General features: G+C 55.2%; 2 protein-coding genes across 8 annotated transcripts; one reads left to right on the forward strand and one right to left on the reverse strand.

Moving 5' to 3' along the window:
- The first annotated feature begins 659 nt into the window (after positions 1 to 659).
- Positions 660 to 10,803, forward strand: IFFO1 (intermediate filament family orphan 1). 7 transcript variants are annotated; one of them, XM_058018724.1, is made up of 10 exons: positions 660 to 1,345; positions 6,115 to 6,175; positions 6,259 to 6,354; positions 6,581 to 6,721; positions 7,173 to 7,235; positions 7,636 to 7,820; positions 8,301 to 8,421; positions 9,093 to 9,188; positions 9,379 to 9,509; positions 10,058 to 10,803. In XM_058018724.1, the coding sequence occupies exons 1-10, from the start codon at positions 660 to 662 to the stop codon at positions 10,158 to 10,160; spliced, it is 1,683 nt and encodes a 560-aa protein (XP_057874707.1). In that variant the 3' UTR covers positions 10,161 to 10,803. The 7 variants fall into 7 exon arrangements, with proteins under 7 accessions (XP_057874707.1, XP_057874701.1, XP_057874702.1 ...); XM_058018718.1 differs by lacking the exon at positions 7,173 to 7,235; XM_058018719.1 differs by lacking the exon at positions 7,173 to 7,235 and having other exon boundaries at positions 9,096 to 9,188.
- An 11,224-nt stretch (positions 10,804 to 22,027) lies between these two features.
- GAPDH (glyceraldehyde-3-phosphate dehydrogenase) lies at positions 22,028 to 27,046 on the reverse strand. The gene is made up of 13 exons (XM_058045559.1): positions 26,771 to 27,046; positions 25,813 to 26,412; positions 25,236 to 25,279; positions 24,559 to 24,658; positions 24,317 to 24,423; positions 24,141 to 24,231; positions 23,822 to 23,937; positions 23,621 to 23,702; positions 23,321 to 23,472; positions 23,141 to 23,219; positions 22,841 to 22,924; positions 22,604 to 22,701; positions 22,028 to 22,331 (listed from the first exon to the last, which is right to left on the reverse strand). The coding sequence occupies exons 1-13, from the start codon at positions 27,044 to 27,046 to the stop codon at positions 22,262 to 22,264; spliced, it is 1,899 nt and encodes a 632-aa protein (XP_057901542.1). The 3' UTR covers positions 22,028 to 22,261.
- Between the last annotated feature and the right edge of the window lie 924 nt (positions 27,047 to 27,970).

Raw genomic sequence — 27,970 nt, forward strand, 5'->3', positions numbered from 1 at the left:
GCTGCTTTGTGAACAAGGAGGGAGGAAGCCGGTTGCAGGCCAAGCGTGACATCTGAGAGGCTCTTCCATCCACACACCTCCTCTGCCCGCTGGCTCACCATTGTCCAGCGGCAGCTGCCCGTGGGCGGGCGGCGGGCACAGGGCAGTCTGGGGGGGCTCCAGAGAGAATAACGAGGGGCTTTGGGGCGCAGAGGCAAAGTTATGCCTTCTTCAAGGGGGGCAGCTCTGGGAAAGCGCTAAATTCTACCAAAAATAAAAAAGAATAAAATATTAAAAAGGAGGCAGAAGCACACTGTGTTGCGGCTGGGCTAGTTACGGAAATCGGTAACAGGCGGGGCTTCAGCTAGCGGTGCCGGAGAGGGACTTCCCTCCGGGAATCCTGCTGGCCCGGGCCGCGTCCCTTCGCCCCGGGGCGCCCCGAAACCCTGCGGGGCGGGAGAGACGGGGCCGGCAGAGGAAAGGGAGGTTCTGCCGCGTCCCCTCGCCTGCTCGCTCCGCCCGGGGCCGGCGGCGGGGAGCGGGCGGGAGCGGGGGCGGCTCTCGGCTCTCGGTGCCCGCCGCCGCCGCATCCCCGCCGCAGCGGAAGCCGCGCCCCCGCCGCCGGGGCCGTCCGGGCGCATCCCCCCGCCCGGCGCTCCCCGCCCCGTCCCGCCGCCGCCATGAACCCGCTCTTCGGCCCCAACCTCTTCCTCCTGCCGCAGGAGCAGCAGGGGCTGGCGGGCCCCGAGCTGCCGCCGCCGCCGCCCGCCGCCGAGCCCCTGGGCGGGGAGCCGCCCGCCGGCCCCTTCCCCGCGCCGCCCGCCGCCATGGCCCTCCGCAACGACCTGGGCTCCAACATCAGCGTCCTCAAGACGCTGAACCTGCGGTTCCGCTGCTTCCTGGCCAAGGTCCACGAGCTGGAGCGGCGCAACCGGCAGCTGGAGAAGCAGCTGCAGCAGGCGCTGGAGGAGGGGGCGGGCGGCCGCGGCCGCGGACCCCCGCGCCGGGACCAGGCGGTGCAGACCGGCTTCGTGGGTCCCATCCGCACCCTGGGGCTGGGGCTGGCGCCGGGGCTGGGGCTGGGCTCGGCTCGGGCGCTGGGGTCCCCCGGCTCCCGCCCCGGGGGTCCCGGCCAGCCCGCCGCCTACTCCGCCGGCTCCCGCTTCATGCCCGGCACCATCTGGTCCTTCTCGCAAGCGCGGCGGCTCGGCCCGGGGCCCGAGACCACCCTGGTGCAGGGACCCGGCGTCTCCTGGGTCCACCCCGACGGCGTGGGCGTGCAGATCGACACCATCACCCCCGAGATCCGAGCCCTCTACAACGTGCTGGCCAAGGTGAAGAGGGAGCGCGACGAGTACAAGCGCAGGTGAGAAGGGGCGGCGGGAGCGGCGTCCCCGCGGGACCGAGACTGTCGCTGCAGGGCTCTGCCCGGTGGGACATGTGAGGGGGAAACAGGGAGGGAAGGAGAAGGAGAAGTCCTGGCCAGACTTCCCGGGAGCACGGGCTGCAGGCAGCATGGGGCAAATGTGGAGCCCTGAAAGCATTTGTTTGTGCCTGGGTCCCCTCCCTTGGCACCCGGTGTGCGAACCCTCTCGGGATGTTCCTTGACCCTTTTTCCATCTTACCAACCTGGCATGAGGGATTAGAAATGCTTTTCCAGGCAGGGAAGGAACAACTCCAGGAGCTGTGTTTTAAAGCCAAGGGGATCTGGAAATGCTCAGGGAGGAGGAGCACCTGAAAGTAGGTGAGCAAGGTGGACATGCAGCAGCGAGCGGGTTTGGATTGGAGACGGCTGCTGGGAAGGAAAGAGTTCTCTGGATGTGTGGGAAGGTGTCGGGAAGCCCCTCAGCAGGGTGGCCGGCCTCTCCTAGGCCCTTTCCCTCGCCAGCACTCTCCAGCTGGCCCCTCGGCAGCAGAGAGCCGAGGCAGGACACCCCACTCCTCGGGGGCTTTCCTCCCGACCCAAAATAGCTGTGGCTTGGCATGTGCCTTGGAGAAGGGTGAAGCAGAATGCAGAGCTAATCTCTTGGCCGGTTCTTCTTTCCCGAGCAGCGTGGCCGCGGCTCCCTTTGTGTCAGGCCGGTTCCCGAGGCTGCTCCCGGATCCGCACGTAGGATGAGCTCAGGCTGGGCTGGCGTGGCGGGGTCAGGACGAGAGCGGCGCTGTGGCTGACACCCCCCGAGCCACTGCTCCGGGCTTTTCAGAAGTCACGCTGTGGCGCTTTAGAAGCAGTTAGGAAGTTTGTGATTCCACACCCAGTTCCCCACGGGAGCTGTGCCACCGACCCGTTCTGCACGGCCACAGCTCCAGTGCCAGGATCGGGGCTGGGGTCTAAGATGACACCTTATGCTTTTGGCTTTATAAGGCTTAGGCTGAGCAAACTTGCTTCTCAGATGCTCCAAAGGCACTGAGCAAGGCACATGGAAAGGAAGAGTTGGCATTTCTTCTTTCCCACCAAGTGCTGCATGTATCTAAGGCCTTTTATTATCAAGTGGTCAGGCTCCTTCTCCAGAGGGGAGCAGCACTCCTTGCATTGCGCTTTCAGATCACAGAGTGGGAAGCTGGAGCCAGTTTTTTGGCCAGGAAAGCTTGAGCCTCAGAGTGGGTCAGCCAGAGAGGACCAGGTTGGGTTTGTTGGTGCTGCTGAAACTTTGGGAGAACGGAGAGCTGAGCAGGGTTGTCCTGCTCTGGCAAGTGAGCGGCAGGGAAGGCAGCAGGGGGTGAGATGGGGGGGCACCACAAGCTGCTGTGAGCCAATGTTATTGGTGGGATCTATTTTTGGAGCGTGTTACCAGGAGCTGGGGTGAAGCAGACCCCACCCCCAGACCCTATCCAGCACTGGGAACTTTGTGACGGGTACAGCCAGGTCCCAAACAGCGGAATGGGACAGAAGGATTCCATTTCCACACCCTTCTCCATGCTGGGGGCTGACACCAACATCCCTTGGGAGCTGAGAGTTCCCTGCCACGGTGGACTGTGATCTGCCATGGGGACAGTGCAGCTGGTGTCGTGCCTTTGCCACCTGCCTGGAGACAGATGGAAGGGGCCATATTAACACAGGACTTCCCAGTTCTCCTACCCTTGGCTTGGGGGCTGGAGCTTGTGCTTTTTTCAGGACAGCATTGCTGCTGTGCACCCCACTGCACTTGGAGCAGTGCAGCAGGAGCTTCTCTCTGGATACACAGGGCCTGGAATTCAAGTCAGGGATCCAGGAGGGCTGTGGGGGCTGTAGGGAGCGATGAGGATAGTTGCAGCAGCAGGAGAGAGGCTCACAGGAGCTGTACTTGGGAGGAGCAGACTGAAATTAGGTGGCTTGGATAGGGGCAAAGGGTGCCTGTGAGTATCACACAGACCTGCTAAGTGCTGGGGATCTGGGAGTCTCATCACGTTTGTGCTGTCTGCTACACCTACTACTTGTAGTCACAAGTGGTTCTAATCCTGGGTGTTGCAAGGACGCCCTGGAGGTGTGGAGTGAGCAGTGCTACAACACCGTGTGTTAGAGTCACAGAATGGTTTGGGTTGGAGGAGACCTTTAGGGGTTACCCAGTCCTGTCTCCCTGCTGTGAGGTTTCACTAGATCAGGTTGCTCAAAGTGCTGACCTTGAACATTTCCAGTGATAGGCCATCCACAACTTCTCTGGGCAGCCTGCTCCAGTGTCTCACCGCCATCATGAAAAATTGTTCCTTATGTCCAATCTAAACTTACCTTCTTTCAGTTTAAAACCTTCACCTCTTGTCACTGCAGGCAAAAGGTCTGGTACAAAGTCTCTCCATCATTCTTGTAAGCCCCCTTGTTTATTAAAATGCTTCAAGAAGGTTTTTTGTTGTTTAAATTGCCCTCTGAGGAGCTGTGCCAGGCTGCAGGGCCATCCCCATTGAGGTGAGTTCCAGCATAGTTCAGATGTGGCAGGAGGGGGATAAGTGGAGCCTCAGCCTCGAGCAGCCCAAAGCTCCGATGTGCAGTGACCCTGCAGGATGGGCTAAAGCACCCCAGTGCCTGTGGCAGCGAGCAGGACTTAAAGGATGGGGGAATTGTTGATTTTTCTCAGTGAACTTGTTGAAGGAACACACCTGGCAGGGACAGCCCTGCATCTTTCCACATCCCTGGCTTTGGGAGAGCTGTCCCCTAGCTGGCAGGGAGGTGGTCAGGTGTGTGTGCAGCTGGGACCCTCCTGCCCTCGCTGCCTGCCTTTGGGCAGGTCTGTGGCTGTGCAGCAGTGCAGGAGCACCCCCCTGTCCCCCTGGCACACGGGTGGCCGTGGGGCTGTGCGGGGCAGCCTTGCTTCCAGCTGGCAGCGACCTGCGGCGGCTGCGGGCGCAGTGCTGCAGGCAGGTTATTATTAGGAGTGGTGCATTGCAGGAGGGAGCAGGGCAGAAGGAGCCAGGCAGGAGAGGAGGGAGAGAGGTTTGCAGTGGATGGGTGCATGGATTTGTCCCTGGTGGGGTGAAGCGCTGTTTTCTCCTGCCTTGAGCCGGTGTGTATGTGGCCTCCACTCTCTTCCACAGCATTGGTGTGAAATGAGCTCTTACCAGGATTTGCAGCTCTGCCTTAGGTCCCCAGTGAGTCTGGGATATATAGGGACCCAGAGGGAGGCGGGGACCAAAAAAGAGGCAGTGCCACACCAAGGAAGATGCTGAAATTTTTTTATTCTGGCAGAAGGCGTTTTTGTCCCTGGGGAGGGAGGCTTTGTTTGAGCAGTTCCCATATAAGGGCAATTCTACCTTTTAACTTTCTCCTTTCTTTTCCCTTCATCTCTCTTTCCCCAAAGGGATGGGAACACTCTTTGATTCCCCTTCTGAAGCTGTGGTATGGATCCAACTCCAACACCAGCACGAGGAGTGCACACTTTTGTCCTTGTTTGAGTAAGGAGCAGCACTGCTAGCTTTAAGAGCTCAGAAATTCACAAGCCAGGGCTCTCCCACGTCGTCAGATTGTCCAGATACCCCAAGATAACAAATGTGAGGGCTTTTCATATGCTTTCTGGCCTCCTAGACCTTAGGATTTATTGTTCAAACTTGGTTTGGGTAAGTGAGAGGAGAGATTTTTCACATCTTTGTGCAGAGTCGCAGTGTCTGTGTTGGTGCTTGCAGGCATTAAATAGAAACCAGACCTCGCAGCACCAGGAAGAGCCCAGCTCTGGTTGTTATCCCAGAGTGATCTCGCTTTCTCAGAAAAATCTGGCTCTCCCAGAAGAGCCAGGAGCTGGGTAAGAATGCAGCAGCCCTGCCCCACGCCGCACAGCAGCACTTCCCAGCCCCCTGCTCTATGGGGTCATCATTTAGCCAAGGGCAGCACGGCTTGATGGCCTCCCAACAGACTGTGGGCTGGGCCAACACTGCAGCGAGACCCAAGAGCTTGAGCTCATGCCCTGAAATGTAATATAATAATTGCTAGGGGATGTGTCTTTGCACAGCAAGGCTGGGCGCCTTGCAGCTCTGCTTTTTGCAAAGCTGCAGAGCCCAGTACCCACGGACAGCCTGGCATAAAGTGGCACAATCCATCCCTTGTGGGATGACACAGTGTTCTTTAATCCAACCTGGTATGCAGCAGTGGAGCCAAGGACTCTCGTGGCCCTGCCCTCTGCACTGGGACAGGCAGAGGAGCAGCCCTTGGTGCACATCGTGGTCACTCTCACTGTGGGGTGGTTCTGTGTCAGGATCAGGGTTTGTGCTGCTGGACAGCCTAAACTGCAGCGCCACAGACACACAGACGTGGTCGCAGAAGTGATGCAGATGGGGGCAGCTCCCCAGTCCATCTGCAGAGCTGTTGTGAGGGCTGGAGCTGCTGTGGCCCAGGGCTGTGGGGCTCAGGGCAGAGGCTGATGGCTGTGAGGGGCCGTGGGTGTGCGGCCCAGCTGCCGGCAGAGCCTGCGGTCAGTGTCCCCAGCTCCCCCCAGCGCAGGGCGGGCCCTGGTGGGTGGGACAGCATTTGTGGCTGGGGGGACGATGGGCTTGGCAGCTGCCATGGCCCGAAAACAAGAGGCCATGCATTCCTGGGCACGTTCTCCTTCCCGGGCCGGTGCTGTGGTCCCCCCTCTCGGATGGCTGTGGGGTGAGCAGCTGCCACTCCGTGCTCTCCCTTTGGCAGCCAGCGAGGCGAGGCCAATGGGATCTGAGCGGCGTTTGTCTCCCTAGATGGGAAGAGGAGTACACGGTGCGTGTCCAGCTTCAGGACCGGGTGGCTGAGCTGCAGGAGGTGAGCCTGGCTGTTCCCCCTGCCCTGCACCCCTGATGTCCCACACTGGTGCTGATTTGCACATCTCTCTCGCCCCGGCACAGGAAGCCCAGGAGGCTGAAGCTTGCCAGGAGGAGCTGGCCATGAAGGTGGAGCAGCTCAAGGCAGAGCTTGTTGTCTTCAAGGGACTGATGAGCAATGTGAGTCCCCAATCCCTCTCCAGCCCCACAGCAGTGTCCTACCCACGTGGTGTGGCTGTGTGGAAAAGCAGTTCCATCCAGCACTGGCAGGGTTGGTCTGGGGCACAGCGAGCAAAGCAGGGATGAGGGAGCAGTCCTGCATGTGGGGGAGCGTGGGGGCACCGATTGCCATCTGTCTTGCCTAATATTCCTCCCTTATCCCCTTCCTGTGGTGCCGTGGGTTCAGAATATCACGGAGCTCGACACCAAGATCCAGGAGAAAGCCATGAAGGTGGACATGGACATCTGCCGTCGCATTGACATCACTGCCAAGCTGTGTGACGTGGCACAGCAGCGGAACTGCGAGGACATGATCAAGATGTTTCAGGTGAGGAGCGCCCGCTGCTGCTCCCGACTCAGCCACCAGCTCTGGGGAGGAGAGATCCCAAAGGAGGAGGTAGAAGAGACAACACCAGCCCCCTGCCAGGGGAGATGCTTGGTCACCCTCGCCCTTGCTCCTTCTGGTCCCCTGCTTTCTGTCTCTCTCGGGAGGACCAGGCAGAAGGGCACAGAGTGGAGGTGGAATGCTCCAGATGTTGCTTTGGACATCAAGAGTCCCCTCACCCTCGTGCTGATGTGTTGTGTTGGCCCGGGGACCCCCCAGTGCTAGGGGAGCAGCTGCAGGAGGGAGACAAGTTGCTTGAGTGTCTGTCTCTAACTCCATCTCTCTCCTTTCCCTTCCCCTCTCTGTCATCTTCTCTCTGTCTCTCTTCTCTGTCTCTGTCTCTTTTCTCTTTCTGGATGTTGCTGCTTTTCTGTCTCGCTCTTTGTCCCTACAGAAGCAACTGGTTAGTTCCATTCAGTTGAGAAATTTTAAAAATTTTAAACTTTCTTTTAAAAAGGTCGGCCTATAAATATTGACATGTTTCACCTTTTTCAGACTGTCTCTTTTTTCCTGTTTCTGTCACTGTGTTTCCCTGTCTCTGGACTGGGGTGGTGGGTGATTTGAGTTTTTCTGCAGTAAAACCACATTGTTTTTTTCTCATCAAATTCATAGATTCCATCTTTAGTTGCTTAGTTTTAATTTTAGAAAATGCTAAAACCATGTTTTATCCATTGCACCCATCTTTAACCTGATCATAACGAGCCCATCTCTCTCTCTCTCTCTCCTCTCTCTTTTCTTCCTTCCTTTCTTTCTGTCTTTCTCTCTCTCCCTGCCTTTCTGTCCCTCCACCATTCCTTTCCCCTCCATCTCCTGCCCACTCCCTGCTCCTGCCCTCGGACCCGGCCTCGTTTCTGTAGTCTCTGCACTTGTCTCCCGTTAAGGTCCCAGCCTCGGTGGGGCGGAAGCGGGAGCGCAGGCAGGTCAGCGACGAGGACACCTCGCTGTCGGAGAGCGATGCCTCCCGGAAGCCCGACGAGGAGGAGGAGGACGAGACCACGGCCATGAGTATCAATGAGGAAATGCAGAGGATGCTGAACCAGCTGTGAGTGCGGCTGCTGCGCACCTCTGCCTGTGCTGTGCAGCCAGGCTCCAGCACCAGGCTCCCTGCTGGCCTGGGGTGGGGAGGGCAGGGGTGCTCTGTGCCTTCCCTTCCCGGGTGAGGGCCAGATGAGAGATGCTGCTGTGGAGAGTGGTCACCTGTGCTCTGTGGCACAGTGGGACTGTGACTCCCTGGGAGACCTGAGCCCACCTATGCCAACAGTGGGAGCTGGTCCAGCTCCCCTCCTCTTGCCCCCTGTCCTGCCTTTTGGGAATCTGTGCCTGGATTTGCTGGGGCTCCTGACCATAAAGCCAGCCCCTTCCCCATCAGCTGTTGGGTTTGGGCACACCTGAGTTCTCCCTGGCCAGACCCCCAAGAGCTGCAGCCCTGCCCGTGAGCGGGTGCAAGGCTTTGGCACCGACACAGCCCCCTGCCTGCTGTGCTCTCCTGCTGGGTGCTGACATGCTGTTCCCTTGTGCCCAGGAGGGAATATGACTTTGAGGACGACTGTGACAGCCTCACGTGGGAGGAGACAGAAGAAACGCTGCTCCTCTGGGAGGACTTCTCTGGATACGCCATTGCAGCCGCAGAGGTGCAGGGGGAGGTAACGGCGGTGTCGGGGCCCTGAGCTCTCCTTGGGTTGGGACGCTCAATCCTGTCTGAGCCTGGGAAGATGCTCTCTCAAAGACCAGATTTCAGCCCCTTTGCCTTTGCAGGCCTGTACACCATGCTTTCCTGCCTTTTCTGCATGAATACATCACAGCATCCCTGTTGAGGTCTCCTTTTCAGAGACAGGGACCTGTAGCCTGAGGGGTGTGCTGAGGGCAGGGTGCACACGTGGGGAGAGCCACAGCCCATCCAGAACAGAACACTGCCTCTGCCTGGACTGCTCTCTGGCGATCCTTGCTCATGTTCACCAGCCCACCTACCCAACTGTGCAGCGGGCTCTTGGAGTCTGGCCAAAGCCCTTGTCATGCCAAATCTTTGGCCCTTGGCAGGCCCCTGGGGATGGATCACGCTCAGGAATGGTTTCCAGATCTTCAGTGCAATGCTGGGCTTTTTTGGGTTGGTGTGGTCACTGCCCAGTGTGGAGAGTCCTGAGTCTCTCAAGTCCACGTTGACAGGACTGACTCCTGTCTTATTTGTACTACACTGTATATATTTCTTCCTCTTTCCCTGTGCTGCCAGTTCTTTCTCTGATTTGTCTCTCTCTTGCCTTTGGTTCCTCATGTTGGACGCTTCCCTGCCTCTAAACCTGCTGTCTGCTCTCCTCAGCAGCAGGATGACAGCCTGGAGAAGGTGATCAAGGACACGGAGTCACTGTTCAAGAGCCGTGAGAAGGAGTACCAGGAAACCATCGACCAAATAGAGGTGGGAGGAGGAGGAGGTGGGGGAGCCATGGCACAGAGGGGTGTGAAATGGAGGAGTGGGTCCCTGGGGGAGGGAGGCACTATGCTGGAGCAGGTCACTGGTAATGTGGGTGACAGCCCTTGGTGTGGCCATGCCCGCTGCCCTGCACCACATGCCCTGGGATCATCTCTGCACCATTTCCCTTGAGCAGCTGGAACTGGCCACAGCCAAAAATGACATGAACCGGCACCTGCACGAGTACATGGAGATGTGCAGCATGAAGCGAGGCTTGGATGTGCAGATGGAGACTTGCCGGCGGCTCATCACCCAGTCTGGGGACAGGTGAGCTCCAGCAGGGACACCCGGGCTCTGGGTCTGAAGCCGGGGTGGTGGTGGGAGGGAGCTGAAGGACATGGCAGAGCTCCTGCCCTGCCCTCATGTGGTGTGGAGAGAGGGCAGTTCCCAGAGGCTGCTGGACCCCTGGCTGGCCTCCACACAGCTCATGGTGCTGCCCCTGCAGAAGGCAGGAGACACACAGGAGTCACTTTTGACATAGGAAGCCAGACCACCGTATGGAGAGAGGAGCTGCCTCTGTGGAGCCAGGGTGGCTCCAGGCTGGGGACCCCTGTGGTGGACTTCCACAGACCCCTGGCCTTACACACCTTGTCAGGTTCCTGCTCTGGGCAGGCCCCTCCAGCATCTCCCCCAGCTCTGCTTCATGCTCTGGAATGCTGTCCTCTGGAGCACCCTCCCAGCACCCAGGGATTCCTGCAGACACACACATGCCCAAAGGGCTTTTCAGCTTCTGTCCTTCTTGCCCCACACCAAAATGGGTCCTTTCCCTCCCCCTGGGCGATGCTGTGACTGCTGCCCTTTACGCTTCTCTGCAGAAAGTCTCCTGCCTTCACCCCGACCTCCAACAGCGAGTCGGCCCCGAATGAGGAGAGCGAGGAGTCCGACCGTGATCCCCCCAGCGATGCTTCCATCAGATAATGAGGGGAGGCCCGGCTCCCTCGGACCCCCTTCCTGGCACGGGGTTGCCTGAGTCACACCTGGGAGAGACTGTCAGGGACGTGGAACTGCTGGTAAACGTCTGTCACCCAGGCTCACTCCCGTTTTGGGGTGCTTGGCAGACCCCACACACCCCCTCACCGGATACCCTGCAAATGGGAATAGCTAGATAGACCTGAGGGCCCTTGCCCGGGCTGCTCCGCCTTCAGCCCCTTCTCCGTTCCCTTTCCCTGCTTTGGGTAAGCCGTGGTTCGGGCAGGGAGGCTCCAAACCTGCCACGGGGGCGTTCTGCAGAACGTGCTCCCAGGCCCACCTCCTCCGGCCTCCGTCCTGGCACACCTGCCCTGCCCTCCCTGCCCTCCCTGCGCTTCACGGAGCCAACGAGAGCCGTACCTCCCTGCAAACTGGACCTGACACTGGTGCCAACTGGACCGAGCCCGGGGCTCTCCCTGTCCTTGCTGCTGGCCGGGCACCCGGCTGGCACTGCCCATGCCGAGCCGGGCACCCTGAGCCTCCCAGGCCTTCTCGGGGGCGGGGGCCGAGTCCCGCTCACTGTGCACTTTGCTTTGCTCACGTCTGTGTTACGCGGGCGAGGTCATTAAATGGGACGATTTCCTTTTCTACAGCTTCGCTGGGTGTGGCCTCTCCTGTGCTGCCGCGGGGCTTGAGGCGGGGCTGTGGTCCCCCAGACCCCAAGCCCCCATCAGTGGGTCTCCCCATGGTGGATGGGACAGTGGTGAAATCCCTGTTCTGAGAGCCACTGGCCCTCAACAGGCCCTGATGCTGCATGGGGTGCCTTGTTTTTAACCTGGAGCATCATCAATGCAGAGGCCGAAGGATTGAAAATGGAACTGATCCTGGCTTGTGAACCTCTTCCTGTTTCCTGGCCTCTTCTGCCACACCAGGGCATCCCAGAGCACCTTCCTGCCTGCCCTCAGTCCCATATCCCAACTCAGTGTAACCGCAGTGGGGATCCCCTGTCACACCATTTCCTGTGGCATTTTCCTGGCTGGCTCCTCCAGTGATGGGGACGGGAGGCTGGGGCCTGGCAGGGTGTCAGGAGGGAGCGAGCAGCCTCCAGAGACGCAGCGTGATGCAGTGTGATCACTGAGAAGTGGACACAGCCTGCACAGCCAAGGCAGGTGAAGTTCTGGAGAAAAAACGCTTCCCACTAAAGGTACTGAAGGGAGGAGAAAGCACATGGCAGTAGAGTTTTTGGATCATCTCTAGGATTATGTATGGAAGATAAAATGGGGGCTGAGGGATGCAGGAGTTTCTCTCTGTAGAAGTGGCTGAGTGGCTGATGCTGCTGGGTGCTTGAGCTGGGAGTGCTGTGGCATCCATGCACCACAGCACAGTGTCCGTGTTGGGCAGGGTGAGCTGCTCTGCCCGTGCCTGCCCCATGTGTTAAGGCATGTGTTGGCATTCCAGCAGGAGCTGAGCTGCCTAGAGCAGGCAGGGAGGCGAGTCCCTGCAAATGGCAGAAGAATTGAGCAGGAAACGGGAAATCAGGGCGCAGGTGGAGCCCTGCTGGTGCTGGGGAATGGCAGTTCCTCGGCCTGTGGTCTGCTGCAGCTCCTGACTGCCATCTTACCTTGCAGGAAGCTGGGAAAGTGTTTCACAGGAGCAGCAGGGCACTGGGAAGCAGCAGAAGCCCTGGCTGTCTGTGGGTGTGCGGGTAGATGGGAGGTGCGTGCCTCAGTGCCTGCCATGGCCCTCACCTCTATGCCACCTTGTTAACTGTTTCCATTTCTTTCCCTTTTCCCTCTTTATTTTTCTACCTAAAAGATGTAAAGCCCAAGGAAATATTTTACTATTTCAGTTTTCTGCTTTCAAGTGATGATGCCTCATACACACAGTAGATCAGGGATCACTTCCTATCCTGTCTGGAGGCTCTTCAGTTTCATGCAAGTCCCCTTTCCTGTAGGCATCTTTGCAGTGTTTTCTGCTCTTTCTCTCCTGTGGAGAGTTCTGTGAGTGGCCGACAACTTCTGGCTTCCCCCATGCATAATCCGGGACGTGCATACCTTTGCCTTGGTACTGCTTCAGGAACCCAGAAGACTGCAGAGTACATGCCCTGAGAGATTTCAGGAATGAAGCAAAGAAGGATGACATCTCTGCCTCGAGCAGTCATTGCCCAGAGGAGCAGCAGGTGCCAGACACCCATGTCCCAGCACACGTGGTGACCCTGGTCCCACACTGCCTGCCAGGACTCCATCTGCAGTGAAACCAAAATCTCCACCACCCATGTGTGCAGGATGCTGTTCCCTGGTGAACTGTATCACCAGCAAGAGGCTCTGTTCCCCCACCAGTCTGACAGCCTCCAAGATCTCTCTGGCAGGATATTCAGCAAGGATCCTTTGCCTCATCAGTTCCTCAGTGTGGGAAGCACAGCTCAATGCCCCAGTGTTAGCTGGGCACCTGTCCAGCTGTGGTGACCCCACATCTTTAATGCTGAAATGAGATGTGGTCCCTCCATCTACTGAGTTCTGGGCTCCTTTTTCATTCTTTGAGGAGTATGAAGCCTGCTTTTCTCCACCATGTGCCCTGCTGGAAACTGTGATGTCCAGGAACTACTCAGTGCAGTGCTGCTTCCTGAGTCCCCAATGTCACCTCTTTTCCAGGACACCTCTCGGCAGTGCCTGCTCAGGAAGCAGTATCAAGTCCTGTCTGGCTCAGTGTCCGTGCATTAATGTGAATGTTTAATGCCCAAGAACAGTCTGAGCACAGACTGAATGGGGCTCCGTGGCAGGAGGCATCTGGGCAGTCCCTCTGCCAGCATTCAGCTCAGCACTGTGGCTGCTGAATGCTGACCTCTTGAACATCTGTCCTAGACCATCTTTTTAGGATTGTGTCTCTGGACTGGGCAAGAAGGTCTTCCCACTGAATATTTAGCCAGACTGGTTCATCAGCTTATTACCCTTCAGGAATGTTGGAAGGAAGATTCTCCCTTGGGCAGGGAGAATTGGGTTAGAGATCACCTAGGGAAATGGGATATCCACAAATCTATGGCCCTTGTAGGGATGCATCCACAGTGCTCAGGAGCTGGTGAACACCATAGCGGTCATCTTTGAAGGTCTGATGGCAGGAGAGGGACCTGAGGCCTGGAAGAAGCAAATGTCACCCCACTCTTCAAAGAGGCCAAGAAGGAGCACCCAGGAAACCAGTCAGCCTCACCTCAATCCCAACAAGGTGATGGAGCACCTCATTCTGGAGGTTGTCTCTAAGCATGTGGAATACAGGAAGGTGAGCAGGAGAGTCGGCTTGACTTCACTAGAGGCAAATTATGCTTGACCAACATGATTGCCTTCTACCACAAGACAACTGCCTGGATGGATGGAGAGCAGAGCAGGGGATATTCGAGTCTGCCTCAACTTCAGCAAGGCTTTCTACACTGTCTCTCACAAGGTCCTCGTAGACAAACTTAGGAAGTGAGGACTGGATGAGTGGACAGTGAGGTGGATTGGGAACTTGCTGAACAGCAGATCCCAGAGGGTCACAGTCAGTGGCACAGGGTCTAGCTGAAGGCCTGTCACTAGTGGTGTCCCACACGGTTCAGTACCAGGCCCATCCTTGTTTAACTTACTCATCAAAGACTTGGAGGAAGGGTAGATGCTTTCTCATCATGTTCATTGATGACACCAAGCTGGAAGGAGTGGCCAGTACTCCAGAGTGTTGTGCAGCCCTGCAGAGGGACAGGTTGGAGAGATGGACAGAGAGGAACCTTCTGAAATTCAGCATAGGCAAATGCAGGGCCCTATATGTGTGGAAAAATAACCCCGTGTACCAGCACAGGTTGGGGGCTGACCTGCTGGTGAGCAGCTCTTCAGAGAAGGACCTGGGGATCTGGTGGACAAGAAGCTCTCTGTGAGCCAGCAGTATGTCCTGGAATCCTGGGATGCATTAGAAAGAGCATTGCCAGCTGGGCAAGGGAGGTGACGCTCCACTCAGCCCTGGTGAGGGGAATCTGCAGTGCTGTATCCCGTTCTGGGCTCCTCCATCCAAGAGAGACATGGAGCTCCTAGAGCAGGTCTAGCAAAGGGGAATGAAGATCATTAGGTGAGGAAGCGCCTCATGAGGAAAGGCTGAGGGAGCTGGGCCTGTTCAGGCTGGGTAAGAGATGTCTGAGAGGGGACCTCATCATTGTCCATAAGTATCTGTAGGCTGGGTGTCAGAGGAAGGAGCCAGGCTCCTGTTCTTGGTGGTGCCAAGAAGACGTGAGACAACGGGCAGAAACTGGAACGCAAGAAATTCCATGTGAACAAAGGAAGAACTTCTGTACTGTGCAGGTGTCTGAGCACTGCAGCAGATTGCCCAGAGAGGTTGTGGAGTCTCCCCCACTGCAGATATTCCAGAACTGTCTGGGGGCAATCCTGTCCCATGTGGTCTGGGACAACCCTGCTTGAGGAGAGGGGTTGAGACCAGATTACTCCCCTGGTAGTCCCTTCCACCCTTACCCATTCTGGGATTCTGACCAGCCCCACTGAATTTCTTGATGAACACTAGCAGATGTTCCCACAGAGAGGAGGGTGGGGAGCATCACTTTCCTTGCACCTGACCACATGAGGGTGGGATGGTGCTTTACTTGCTTCAGTGGGTTCAGGAAACCTAACCACTAAGTAGCCCACATCTTCTTCCTTGTGTTTAGTGAACCTGCACCCTCCCTTCACTAATTCCTGGATCCTATCTCTTTTAGATTGTATCACTAAGAGAGCCTGACCTGTCTGTCGAGTCAGTCAAGGCCCTGTATTTTCCACCCAGCACCCTTCTGCTGGAAGCATTTGTCACTCATCCCACATGACTCGTGGTGTGAGTTATCTTTCCCCATATCAGGATTCCTTGGATGGACCTAAATGCAATGCTGACAGCCTTCACCAGAACACCTTTGGATTCCAGCTAACCTGTTGTATTATTTTATTTATCGTGTTTCTTACTCAGGAGTTATGAGAGGACAAAGCTGCGATGAAAGGCGTTCTTGTTTCTCAGACTGATCTGGAAGCTTGACTTTTATCCTAAGCCTTTACCTTTGGCCATGCTCTTCATACATTTATGGTTGCTGTGTCTCAGTTCTGTGACACAGGGTGCCCCAGAACTCACAGGTGATGACCAAGTAGGTCAAGTACTCTGGCTGCAGGGAAGAAAGCTCCTTTCATGAGGAGAGGTCAGAATTAATGCAGAACACAGTGGAGGTACTGTCTCATTGGAAATACACCTGGATGGTGCAGGGACAGGCTCCTGGAAACATCTGGCAAGCTGCTGCACATGGTGATTAATGCTAGGAGTGATGGTAAAGCCATCATGATCAAGCTGGACAAGTGTCACAACAGATGGGGAGAGGCAGCATTTCCAGCTTCGAGAGCAGACTGCGTCTGGGCAAAGTGCAAGAGGAAATAGAAATCACCAGGGTAGGAAGAAATGTAGTTAACTGATATTTTTAAGGGTCACGGCCATATGGTAGAACTGCTAGTTCAGTCGAACCTGTTGGATAAAGGAATGGGCAAGAGCCATTGTGAATTTGGTTTACAAGCAATGTCAAAAGTGATATTCACTCTAGAGCTGATAGCCAAACATGCTCTGATGCACAATTTCATCAAGGCAGTGAAGGGCCTTCTATAAATACTCCTGAATCCCCCCCAAAAAAATGTTGATTTATTTTGTGAATACCTCCCTGCTTTGCTCGACCAGAAAAATTGTGTTGTCAATAGGAGACTTTGGCTTGAGACACCAAAGAATATGCTGTGCCAGGGGGATTTTCTCATCAATTTACAAGTGATGGAATGCCCAAGTAAGGCAGTGATTTTAGATGTCCTTATGACAGATGAAGACTGGGTAAAGATTGATGGTTGCCTCAGGACAAGGGATCAACTGAGAAACAAATTGAGACATCAGCCAGAACAAAATGTCACAGCTGAGAGCTGTGTGTTGTCCTGTAACTTCTCCTTAGAGTGAAATAAGTGAACTTGCAGATTGTGGAAAGAGCAGTATTTTTCCAGTTTTTAAAAAGGCTGTGATTTAGTAACATAAGATAACTTTCAGTGAGTGAACTTCCTTGAGTAAGTGGCTATGTGACAAAAGTACTTAGAAATAAGAATAATAGAAATAGTAATAAAGCTTGACCTACAATAACAAAAAATAATCCTTGTAACAACTGCAGCAACTGTGCTTAGGAGAAAAGGAATAATTCAGCACAAAAGAATAATTCAGCTGTCTGAAAAAAGGTCTTCAGCTGCTCATATCACCTCAGAGAAAAATAACAATACTTGAATGTGCAAGGAACTAGCATGCTGTTCTAGTTACATTTAAAGAAAAATCAATCCAAACAGTAATATTTTCTTATTGGGAAAATAATCAAAACAAGGCCAAAAAAAAAGAAGCACTCACCAGATAAGTCTGCTCTGTACATGGAAAATGCAGAATGTGCTCAGAAGGGAATGATGAAGCACTTTCTGGGCAGTGAGCAATAAGGAGGATCCTTGACAGGATCTCCAGCCGAGCACTGCTGCAGTTCCAGGCACAGATGACCTGGAGCACAGTAACTGTGGGGTGCCTGGGGTGCTGCAGGGACAGGGATGAGCAAGCCCCCACACAAAGCCTGACGCTGCCTGGGCAGTCGGAGCGAGCAAGGCTGAAAGTGAAGCACGGCGCTGTCGCTGCCTTCCCGCAAACGGCGCTTTGGGAAGCGCAGTAACCTCCACACTGGGAAAAAGGCACTGGCTGCTGAAATCCGTGGTTTGCTGAGGTCAGTTTTTAAAAGCATCAGGGAAGACAGTTAAAGAAAAGCCTGGGTGGTGGATGGGCAAGCAGATGACGTCAGTGCTTAGTCTGACAGGGCATGGACAAAAGCCAATGAGGAGCCAGTGGAGGGGGGAGGAGGCGAGAAATCATGAAGGAATGGAAAAAATCTGCAGTTTAAGGAATATTTATAGAAGGACAAGGAATTGACAGACAAAACTGACACCATTTTTGATATGTAGAAATGATACAGACTCTCAAAGGGGCTAAATATCTCAGTCAAAAGTGCTAAGAGGCATTACAGAGTATTTCTGAATAGGGTCAAAAGATAATTTCTGTTGCCAGATGTACATAGCCATGCATAGATACATTCAAGAGCAAGAAATAGTGACTGACCTTGCTGGGAGAACAGAAGGGTTGGAAAGACCTAGGGCGCAGGGCTCACCTGCAATCATGTGCAAGTTCTCAGCCAGACACTGAAGATGTCTTTAAACATCTTTTACCCACATGTGACATTGGTGTCCTTTGTCCTGCTTTGCATCAGAAATTGGAATAGATGGACCAAAGACTCCTGTCCATGCTTCCAGGCTGGAAAAAAAAATGTTTTGAAAGTGAAAAGTTTAGTTACTTTGCTCCTAAAGCAAAAAAGACAAGTGAGCATTTTTGCCTAAAGTCACTTCATGATGTTGGTCAGGATGGCAGTTTAGTCAGGCTGATAAAGGCATATGAGGATTCTGAGGAGATGGGGAAGCTGGAGCCATTGTGAGATTTGGTACTTGGTATCCAGCACCTAAACCAGTACCCAATTTGGCAGCTGAAAAATGGAGATTGCAGAGATTACAAACCACCTTTTTTTTTAAAATTTTCCTCTTCTGTTGCAGGACTCAGACCAAGGTCAGCAAAAGTTGCTCACTTGTTTATTGGAGGTTTGGGCAATGTCAAAAGAGGGCTTTGAGGCCTGCATGTAGTATTTCTCACTTAGCAACCCTGAATTTCATCCAGAATTTTAATAACCCACTCACTCAGTCACAAGATCCTTCTGCACCTTTCCACAGGCTCATTCAGGGCTGAATGTTTTGGTTCATTTTGCATAATCAACACACCTTGGCACCCTGTGCTCCAAATTGTTCTGAAAGTGTTGATTGATAGGGCAGATCGGCTCAGATGCTGGCCACTCACATCTCTCAGTTGCCACCAGCCTTGCCACAAGTTTTCAGCCTGGAGAGGCTGGTCTTCCCTGTCCTCAGGCAGTTCTTTGAAAGGTTTTGCCAGCCTGCTTTTTCCTAAATTCCATTTCTTTTCATCATGGGGGGGTTGAGGTGAGTGGTGAATTACTTGCAGCACAGGTACCTGTTCATCCATTTCATGCTGGAGACCACCGAGTCTCGCATGTGGCTTGCTGCCCTTCATGTCACAGACATGTTCTCAAGTCCTGATGCTTCAGTTTTCAGTCGAGGCTCCATCTCATTGCTGCTGAGGAAAATCTCCTGTCTGGCAACACCCCAAAGCTCCTCTGACGGCAAAACATCAACTTTACTTTTCATTCATGGACTTAAGCTTCCATAATCACTCCCACGCCATCTTACGGCTTTTTGGCAGCTTTCTTATCTCCAAGATGCATTTGAAAGAGGTTTTCAGCCTTCCTTTTCTATTTGCAACATAATCTCTTTTTTTTTTTCTCTTTACAGTTACTAAGCCTCATTTACTAGTATTTATGAGTTTTTCCTTTGTTTTCATTTTGACTACAGCTTCTGCTTTTTGACAGCTGCCTTTTCAAATCTTACGCTGTGAAGCATAACCCAGCCCTACTGTTCCTTCTAGGGAACACTTAATTAACTCCCTCAAGAAGATGATGCTTCTGTAGTAAGGTAATTTATGGAGGTAAGTCAGCTGTCCTAGAGTAAAGAGATTACATTCAGCTCAGAAGAGTAAGTAACAAATTACTTGTTTTTGCAGCATGTACAACACATTGGGATTGCCCAAAGGTAGGCAGCTTGGTTTTGATGAAATGTGAGCACTGCTGGAGCCTGCAGGGGTATTTGCATACCCTAAGTCATGAACCTGCATTTTGTGAATGACATCAGTTATGAAGGAGGTTGAAACATCATCCTTTAAGATGTTTGTCTTTTGTAACTGTGTCATAAGTCTTTCAGAGACCTGTATCTCCTCTTCCTTGCCCTGGTCCTGCCAATTGCTTTGCTTAAAGACTGATTTACTTCAGAACTGGATACAGGATGTTTTAAATGCCCAAGACTTTTTGTCACTGTGCTTACACAATTACCATTTTGTTATGTTTTGGATTGATTTTTCAAGTGAACTTAACTATTTTCCACATCTGCTCAAGCTGGTTTTCACTACATGGCATCTTCCTTAATGCTGAAGTTTCATGCTGACATCTCAACATGAAGGTGGTCTGAGGACCTTTCTTGGGGAAGCAATGCATGTGTAGTAGTCTGTGCAAAAATGCCAAGGAAGTATAAAGTAATTTCTCTAAATGTTCAAAGTTATCATAAAACTAAATTTTCTGTAACATCACTGCTAGTTACCCTTAGCTGTCTTAAAAAAAGGAGAATAAAACATAGAACTTACCAGCCCTAGGAATGGTTGGCTGCCCATCAGAGAAGCTGTCTCTTGGGGCAGCCAGAGAGCTTTCCCAGAGCATCCCTCTCCTGCAATGGCTCTGCACAGTGAGCCCTGCTGCCTGGCCAGCCAGGGAAGGCAGAGTCAACCTTTAGCCAGGATCAGTGTCTTTCTGCACCTTCCCCTTGCAAGGTGCTCACAAACCAGAATGGATTCTGGCTTGTGGCTGCTGCTCTTGGAGTTGGTTTGTCCCAGCAGAGTGGCACAATTGCTTTTCACTATCTTGCTGGATGAGAGCCTCTTCATGTCTGCCTGAGCACCTGCCTTGCCTGACCAAGCATTTCTATCTGCTTTCCATAAAAACACTGGAGCAAAGAGAACAAACCTAGAGCTCCCCTACCTGGGGGAAAACTCCTCTCCAGAGACAGAAGCAGCTGCCACAGATCTCTCTTTATTTCAATGCCATCCAGAGTCATATGTCAATTTTGCAAACTGATGGGAAAAATAAAATTTACATGGGGTTTTTTAGGTCAGGGTTGCAGTTCTCAGACAGGCTGGCCACTGAGCTAGTTTTTCCATCTGTCCAGAGGGGCCTTGCTGTGGTGCCATCTGTAGGTACAGTGTCTGGATGCAAAATAAGGATTTGGAAGAGCTGTGCATTTTAGGGAGGTTATATTAGAGAGAGGAAACCAAGCCCTCCAGGCAGTCCAAAAGCTGCATGACTAGTTTGCCACACTCACTCTCCCTGTTTCCATACAAGACCAACCATGTTTTAAATGCTGTGATTCCTGGCTTTCTTCACCTCAATACCATATAATTTTTCTGGGAGAGATCAGATTGTAAAGCAGTTGAAATAGCATTTGAAAACAGAGTGAACCATTATTCAAGACATTCCCAGCAGCTGTTGGTCTGAGAGCACATACTCTTCCTCCACCCCGAGGCTGTATGACTTTGCTCATTCCAAGAGCAATTTGATCTCAGGTTGGATAGGGCTCACGCTTGTTAAATAACAAGAATTTGCTCTAGAATTTTCAGGTAGTCTTATCTCACTTAGGAAACATAAGGCTTTTTAGGAGAAAAATTTGACTCATTCAAATGTTCCAGCTTTTAACTCAGTTCAAAATATGCTTTACATGGGAAAAGAGGACATCTACCCTTCTCCCCCTTCAGATGTTTCAGTAGCCTCTCTGCACTTCCAGATTATCAAGCGAGGCTCTGACTGGCACGCACACAATATGCAGGCACTGAACACAGCACAGCCATTCAAAGCACCCAGGCACAGCAATCAAGGACAGGATGGGACCAACCCAAGACTCATTTGCAATCTTGACAGGTCTCCAGGCTAGATAGCCCCCCCCCAGCAGAAAGCCAGCTCCATGGGAGGGCTGCCTCCAGTGAGCTCCAGCACCAGGCAGCTCCCATTTGACGCCAGAGTTACCTAAAGCTCCAATGACGGGGCCATTTCTGGTGTAATCCAAGTATTTCTGCTGTCCTAGGGCTAACAAGCTGCTCAGAATCCCAGTTCCTATCCAGAGGCAGGTTATTCAACCTCTTCTCTTTGCAAAATAACTTTGAGTCATCACCCGCTAGTCCAGCAAACATTTAATTCTTACGCAGCCCAACTGCTGGAGATAAGCGGCTCTGGGAAACCATGTCCAGCATACCTTGATCCTGGGAGTTTAAATCCTCCAGCTTATGTCCTTGCAGCTTCCAGATCAGGGTCTAAAGCACTTGGGGTCCGGACAGCAGCTCCAACCGTGCCTGCCAGGGAGAGAACACATCAGCCCTGAGATGCTAAGTTAAGCTGCTAAAAATGGAGTTCCACGTGATTTTGTGCAGTGCATTGCTTATCTGTCCTGGTGCGCACAGGTCACAGAAGGCTCTGTCGCTGCCCAGCAGCATTCATGCTTCCAGAACTAATGCAGGGAGGCAGAGGGCTGACACTCACCTTGCAGAGATTTGCTGCTCAGCAGCTTAACTGCAACTGCCCCTCCTTACGCACAGAATTAAGCCAGAATTAAGACTGGCCACCACCATGCCGCTGATGGCCTCCCACACGTCCCTAGGCAGCCATTTCCTCTGGGGCAAAGCCAATTCATTTCAAAAGGCAGAGCCAGTGAAATACCCGCCTTGTAACACCAGCAAGTATCTTCCTTGTCCCCTGCTGAGTCTAGGGAAGGAGAATTAATTTGTTTCTTGTGCCCCTTTACCAAACCAAATGCACGAGTCATCTGCTCAGCACTTCTATTGTGCATGCGCCCATCAGACATGCAAATCCAGAGCTGGGTGGATGGAGCCAGAGCTGCTTCCCATCCTACCATGCAGTTTTGCTGTGGAGCATGGGCCTGCACCACCCACACCTTGTTTTGCCTCCTGGGCTGGACTCTGGGCTCTCCCACGTGGAACAAGCAGCTCAGCAGGCTGCACTCCCCAGCTTCTCATGGCAGCTGGCAGAGACTGTGCCATGCAGGCACCTGCAGCTGCTCATTACATACATTCACCCCCCCACCTCCCCCTGACAGACAGACAGACAAGGCTTGTCAGATGGTGATCACTTTTATTGATGTAAGGTGGTACACAAACAGATCAGTTTCTATCAGCCTCTCCACCTCCCCCAGGCTCGGGGAGAAGTTGGAGGAGTGGGGGAGACAAGGGAACAGAACTGGCCTCTCACTGCAGGATGCAGAGCTAAGCGGTGGTGAACAAGGGCAGGGGCTCCAACAAAGGAGAGTCCTGCTTCCCTAGGCAGCAGGGGGGGCTGTGTGCTCAGCTTACTCCTGGGATGCCATGTGGACCATCAAGTCCACAACACGGTTGCTGTATCCATATTCATTATCATACCTGGGGGACAGAAAACAAGCGTGTCAGGGCTGACCCATTTCTTGCACCCCTTCTTCCAGCTCCTCTGCCCCATCCCACACAACTGAACTCCAATCTACCCTCTGGGGGAAAGGAGGTAGCTACAGTAATTTCAGATAAGAAGCACTCTCATCTCACTCCACAGTGAGACTGGAGGTCTGTGTATCCACCTGGATCACCAGTGGTAAGCAACAGGACACCCAAGTCTGTAACCTGTCTGTGCCAACCCCCAGATTCTCCAGGGCTGCACCTACCAGGAAACCAGCTTGACAAAATGGTCGTTCAGTGCAATGCCAGCACCCGCATCAAAGGTGGAGGAATGGCTATCACCATTGAAGTCACAGGAGACAACCTGAAACACAAGAAATTGGAATGCATATGGCTGCCCACAGTCTCTATCCCAAGTGCCCAAACCAGGACCCTGGCAAAGCTGCTGCCAACAGCCTTCTGGAAAGGTGAGGCAAGAGCCAATAAGCGCAGGCACTGCTCACCTGGTCCTCTGTGTATGCCAGGATGCCCTTCAGGGGCCCATCAGCAGCAGCCTTCACTACCCTCTTGATGTCATCGTACTTGGCCTGAGGAGACAGATCCATCATGATCAGATCCCAACTCACACAAAATGCCCACTGGGGACAGGGGAGGGAGGAGACACACACGGCAACACCCAGCAGATGCTCTTTTCCCATAAAGCACAAGATGGGTGCAGAGAGGGCAATTCCAGGTGCAATAGAGAGCTTAGAGGAAGCAGGGGCACATCTGGAAGTTGTTAGGATCTCATCCACAACACTTACTGGCTTCTCCAGACGGCAGGTCAGGTCCACAACAGAGACATTAGGGGTTGGCACACGGAAAGCCATTCCAGTAAGTTTCCTGTGGGAGACATGAGTCAGTAAGGAACAGCATCTGGCACTCCTCTGCCAGTCTAGCAATGTTTGGCCTCCTCCTGACACCTGAGAAGGGACAACACTCACCCATTGAGCTCAGGAATGACTTTTCCCACAGCCTTAGCAGCTCCAGTAGATGCTGGGATAATGTTCTGAGCAGCACCTCTGCCATCTCTCCAAAGCTTCCCAGAGGGCCCATCCACTGTCTTCTGTGTGGCTGTGATGGCATGGACAGTGGTCTGAAGAAAGAGCACAGGAGGAGTAAGAACACAGCCAGTACTCCCCAAAAAGAGCATCCCAGGTGACACAGGGAGTACAGATGCTTTCCCTCTCACAGGAGGGCATCTGGAGCAGGTCACCTTCCTCAGCACCAAGCTGCAGACCTACCATGAGACCCTCCACAATGCCGAAGTTGTCATGGATGACCTTGGCCAAGGGCGCCAGGCAGTTAGTAGTGCAGGAAGCATTGCTGGGGTAGAGAGATAAAGGCACATCAGCCAGAGGCAACACTTCCACTAGGGTGAAGTGAAGTGAGACCCCTGGCAGCTGCTGAGAGCTGCAGGCCAGAAAGCACGCTCCTCTCCTTACCTGACAATTTTCAGAGACTTGTCATACTTCTCATGGTTGACACCCATCACAAACATGGGAGCATCAGCAGAGGGGGCAGAGATGATCACACGCTTTGCACCACCCTTCAGGTGAGCCTGGAGACAGAGAGAGAGAGAGAGAGAGAGAGAGAGAGAGAGAGAGAGAGAGATAAGAGATTACATAACTCAGGATCCTTCCAAGCTTGCTTCTTCAGATCTCCTTCATAGCCCCATCCTGAGCAGCTCTGTACATGGTGGCATGCCTGACAGGCAGAAAGCAGCCCTATCCCTTCTCTCCTGTGCCTCTGTGGCATACTCACCCCAGCCTTCTCCATGGTGGTGAAGACACCAGTAGACTCCACAACATATTCAGCACCAGCATCTGCCCACTTGATGTTGCTGGGGTCACGCCTAAGGAGGGATGAAATTTTACAAGCTGCTCCATGAGACACCTGCTTTCAATCTCCAGAGGAGCAACTGGGAAAGAGATACTTACTCCTGGAAAATGGTGATAGCATTCCCATTGATAACAAGTTTCCCATTCTCAGCCTTGACAGTGCCCCTGAAGTGGCCATGAGTAGAGTCATATTTGAACATGTAAACCTAATAAAGAGAGGGGGAGTGGAAGGTCAGGCATCCAGGCTGCCATCATCCACTAACGCCCTGGGAAGTTACCAGAACAGATCCAGAGGAGCCCTACTCAGAAAGGCCCAGAGGGGGCACTGCAAAGCAACTCACCATGTAGTTCAGATCAATGAAGGGATCGTTGATGGCCACCACTTGGACTTTGCCAGAGAGGACGGCAGCCCGGGTAACCAGGCGGCCGATACGGCCAAATCTGGAGAGAAAAAGACAAGGGTGAGGAGGTGCAACAGAGAACCAGCCCAGCTGGGCATGGGAGGCAGTCCTTGGCAGCCTTCCCTCGGGATCATCGGCTGCTCCCTGCCCATGAGGGCGGGAGGGAGTCCTGCAGCTCGTCCAAAGGCCAAGGCACCCCGGTTAAAGATTAAGAGCGACCCCCACCCCAGAAAGGTCAATCGCTAAATTTACTGAGAGCCCCGGGGATCCGGTTACTCCTCGGCCCGGCACGAGAAGGTCACAGCCCCGGGGCCGCCATCGACACACGATCCACCGAGAGACCTTTTGGTGGGGGGCTGCAGGGATCCCCGGGAATGGGGAGGGAAACTGGGGCAGCCGAGCAACGGCAGCCCTTTCCGGAGTGAGTCACCCCGAATCCGAGGAGAAATGAGTCAGCAGCACCGCTCTCTGCCCCGGGGGGCGCCGGCGGAGCGGGACCGGCGGGATTCAACCTCTCCCTCTCCCCAAATCTTCCCCCCGCGCCCTTGAGGCGACCTTGCCGGCCCCCCCGCAACCCCCCCCAGACCTCTGCTGGTCCCGTCGGCCCCGGCACTCACCCATTGACTCCGACTTTCACCATCTTTACCGCTTCGGGATGTTCCTGCGGGCAGAAACACCGGTAGGGGTTTGAGGGGAACTGGCAACCACCACCCCCGGCGGTCGTGCCCGCACCCGCCGCCGTTAACGCCTCGCCCGCGCCGAGGGGCGAGTGGGCACCGGGGGGGGAAGGGGCCGAGGAGAACGGGAGAGCGGGGACCCGCGCTCCGAACCAGCCCCCCATCCCCCCCCCCCCACCCCGGGCGATCACTCCCCCGCCCCAGGCGATTAACTCACCTCTCCCCCTCCCCCGCCACAACCATCCACCCTCCCCCCCTCCTCCTGCGGCGACCATCTCCCCCCTCACACCCCTCTCCCTCCTGGCCTCACCGCCCCCCTTCACGCCGCCCCCGCCATTTTGCGCCGCGCCGCCTTTGTGCCCGTGGGCCCCGCCGCCACGCGGCCCCGCTCCGCCCGGGGGCTGCCGCACCCCCTGCCGGTGGGCGGTGCGGGTGTGTGGGGAGGGGGCTCCCGCACGCCCACCCCCCGCCGCCTCCGCTCTCTCCCCCCGCGCATCTCCCCCGCCCCGCCCGTTACCTGCTGCCTCCGAACCGCCCGGCGCGCAGTGAGGAGGTGGCGCAGCGCCTCTCCGCCGCCCTTTATAGCCGCGTGAGGGTAGGGCGGGGGCCCGCCCCGCCGCGACGCCGTCGAATGGCAGCGCGAGGGCCGGACCGGGCTACGTGCGCCCGTGCTGCGGGTGCGGCTGCCGAAGAGCCCCCCTGTTTCCCCCGCCCCGCCGCCCCCCGTTAACAAAGGCCCCGCTCTGGGAACACAGGCTCCGTAGCGATCACCCTCCCGTCGAGCCACCCTAAGGGGGTTGATGGCGGTGGTGAAAAAGGCACCGGTCCTTGCGGGGAGGTGTCCCCAGAGCGGGGATGGGCGGCTGTACGCCTGCCAGAGGAGGCAGGGAGGGTGATAGCAGGTCGGGGGCTGGTCCCGCCGGGCTCGCTGCTGCTCCGGAGGATGGTATGCGCTGTTTTCACCTGGTAACATAGGGCAGGTAGTCACCCGCCCCGGCTGCAGCCTCTGCCCAATTGGATTGAGTAGTATCCAGTATCCGAAGGGACCTACGGGGAAGCCGGAGAGGGACTCTTCGTCAGGAGCTGTAGTGATGGGAAAAGGAGTGTTGGGTACAAACTGAAAGGGAGGAAATTTAGGACATTAGGAAGTTCTTTACTGTGAGGGTGATGAGGTACTGTAACACGTTGCCCACGGAGGCTGTGGATGCCCCAGCCATGGCAGTATTCCAAGCAAGGATGGATAAGGCCTTGAGCAACCTGCTCTAGTGGGAGGCGTCCGTGCACGTGGCACGGGGGTTGGAACTGGATAATCTTTAAGGTCTATTCCAACCCCTTCACATTCCATGATTCTATGGCTGCAAGGGCAAAGGGGCTGCAGGGATGCTCGGGTCACCCTGAGGGATCAGCGGATCCCTCCCTATTCCCCCCGGCACGGGAGGTACTGTCTGGGAGTTCTCCCATCTCTAGGCTGGGACCCTCCTCTGGATGGGTTTATCCCGGCGTGCTCTGGACGGGGCCCCTGGCCGGACGCTGCCCCAGCAGGCCACGGGAGGCAGCGTGAGCACCATCTTAATGAGGCACTGCGGCACTGCTGCCGCTGCCCGCGGGACGTGACGGCGGAAATCCTGCTCGTCTGCCGCCTCGGCCCGCCTTCCCTGGCTGCCTGCGAGGAGGAAGCGCTCCTGGCATGGCCGCTGCCCGCTTCCCCGCCCCCCATGCTGGGCTCCCTCACCGAGCCCTGCCGCCTCCATCCCTCGGCTCCGTGTGGGGCAGGTGCGGCGGGACACACCCGCCTTAGGTACAACGCCCAGAGCACGCACAAATCCCAAATCTCCCATCCCGGAGGAAGGTGTGGGACCAGTGGGAATGCAAATCTCGACTGTCAGAGCGGGTAGGGGTGGTGGGAGCTGGAATAATGCCCCTCTGGCTGCTCCGCTGAGCAAGGCTTTAAGGATAAGGAAGGGGGTGGGCAGGCTGGGGGAACCACGCAGGTACTGGGGTGGGGGACAAGAGAGGGGTCATGCAGCTCAAACGTAACCCTACTCTCCTTAAACCACTGCTATTCCCGGTGCTGCTGAGGGGCTAAGTTTAGACCCAGCTGAGGTTACAACCTTTTCTTAAAGGCCAGTTCATGGTGATGGCTCGCGGGGCACAGCAGCAGGGCTACGAGCTCGTGCCGGGGTCGGTGGTGCCCCAGCCGCAGCCCACCGAGGCAGGCTCGGGGAGAGCTTCAGCGCAAACAGGAGGCCCCGGTGTTTGTTCTGGCGGGGGCAGAGTGCGGCCGGGGTGAACAGCGCGGCCCTTGTGTCCCGTGCCCGGTCGATACCTCACCCGTGTCCGCCCCCCCGGCCGCACCGCGCCGCAGCCGCGCGTGCCGCACGCCCCACGCGGAATGGCGGCGGCGCCGGCAGGGCCCGGCACGGCCCCGCGCGTGGGGCCGGGGGCGCCGGGCGGGCTCTGCCACCGCCTCCCGCCCGCCCCCCGGCCGGGGGCAGCCACCGCCGAGCGCGGACGCGGCAAATGAGTACAGCTTGTTTAATGAGCGAGTCCTCGGGCACGGGGAGCAGGGAGGGGGCTGCCGGCGGAGCGGGGGTTCAGCGGCCGCGGGGGGCAGCTACGGAGCCGGGCAGCTCTCCTCGTACCGCCACGCCGCTTCCTCACTGCCGCAGCCTCCC

This window comes from Melospiza georgiana, chromosome 2, assembly GCF_028018845.1.
Source record: "Melospiza georgiana isolate bMelGeo1 chromosome 2, bMelGeo1.pri, whole genome shotgun sequence".
Classification (NCBI taxonomy): domain Eukaryota; kingdom Metazoa; phylum Chordata; class Aves; order Passeriformes; family Passerellidae; genus Melospiza; species Melospiza georgiana.

Coding starts and splice junctions, on each gene's coding strand:
- IFFO1 (XM_058018724.1), top strand. CDS start 660: ATGAACCCGCTCTTCGGCCCCAACCTCTTCCTCCTGCCGCAGGAGCAG. Junction 7,236..7,635: donor TTAAACTTTCTTTTAAAAAG/GTCGGCCTATAA, acceptor TCGTTTCTGTAG/TCTCTGCACTTGTCTCCCGT. Junction 9,510..10,057: donor ATCACCCAGTCTGGGGACAG/GTGAGCTCCAGC, acceptor GCTTCTCTGCAG/AAAGTCTCCTGCCTTCACCC.
- GAPDH (XM_058045559.1), bottom strand. CDS start 27,046: ATGGAGGCGGCAGGGCTCGGTGAGGGAGCCCAGCATGGGGGGCGGGGA. Junction 24,659..25,235: donor GTGAAAGTCGGAGTCAATGG/GTGAGTGCCGGG, acceptor TTTTCTCTCCAG/ATTTGGCCGTATCGGCCGCC. Junction 22,332..22,603: donor TTTGTCAAGCTGGTTTCCTG/GTAGGTGCAGCC, acceptor TCTGTCCCCCAG/GTATGATAATGAATATGGAT.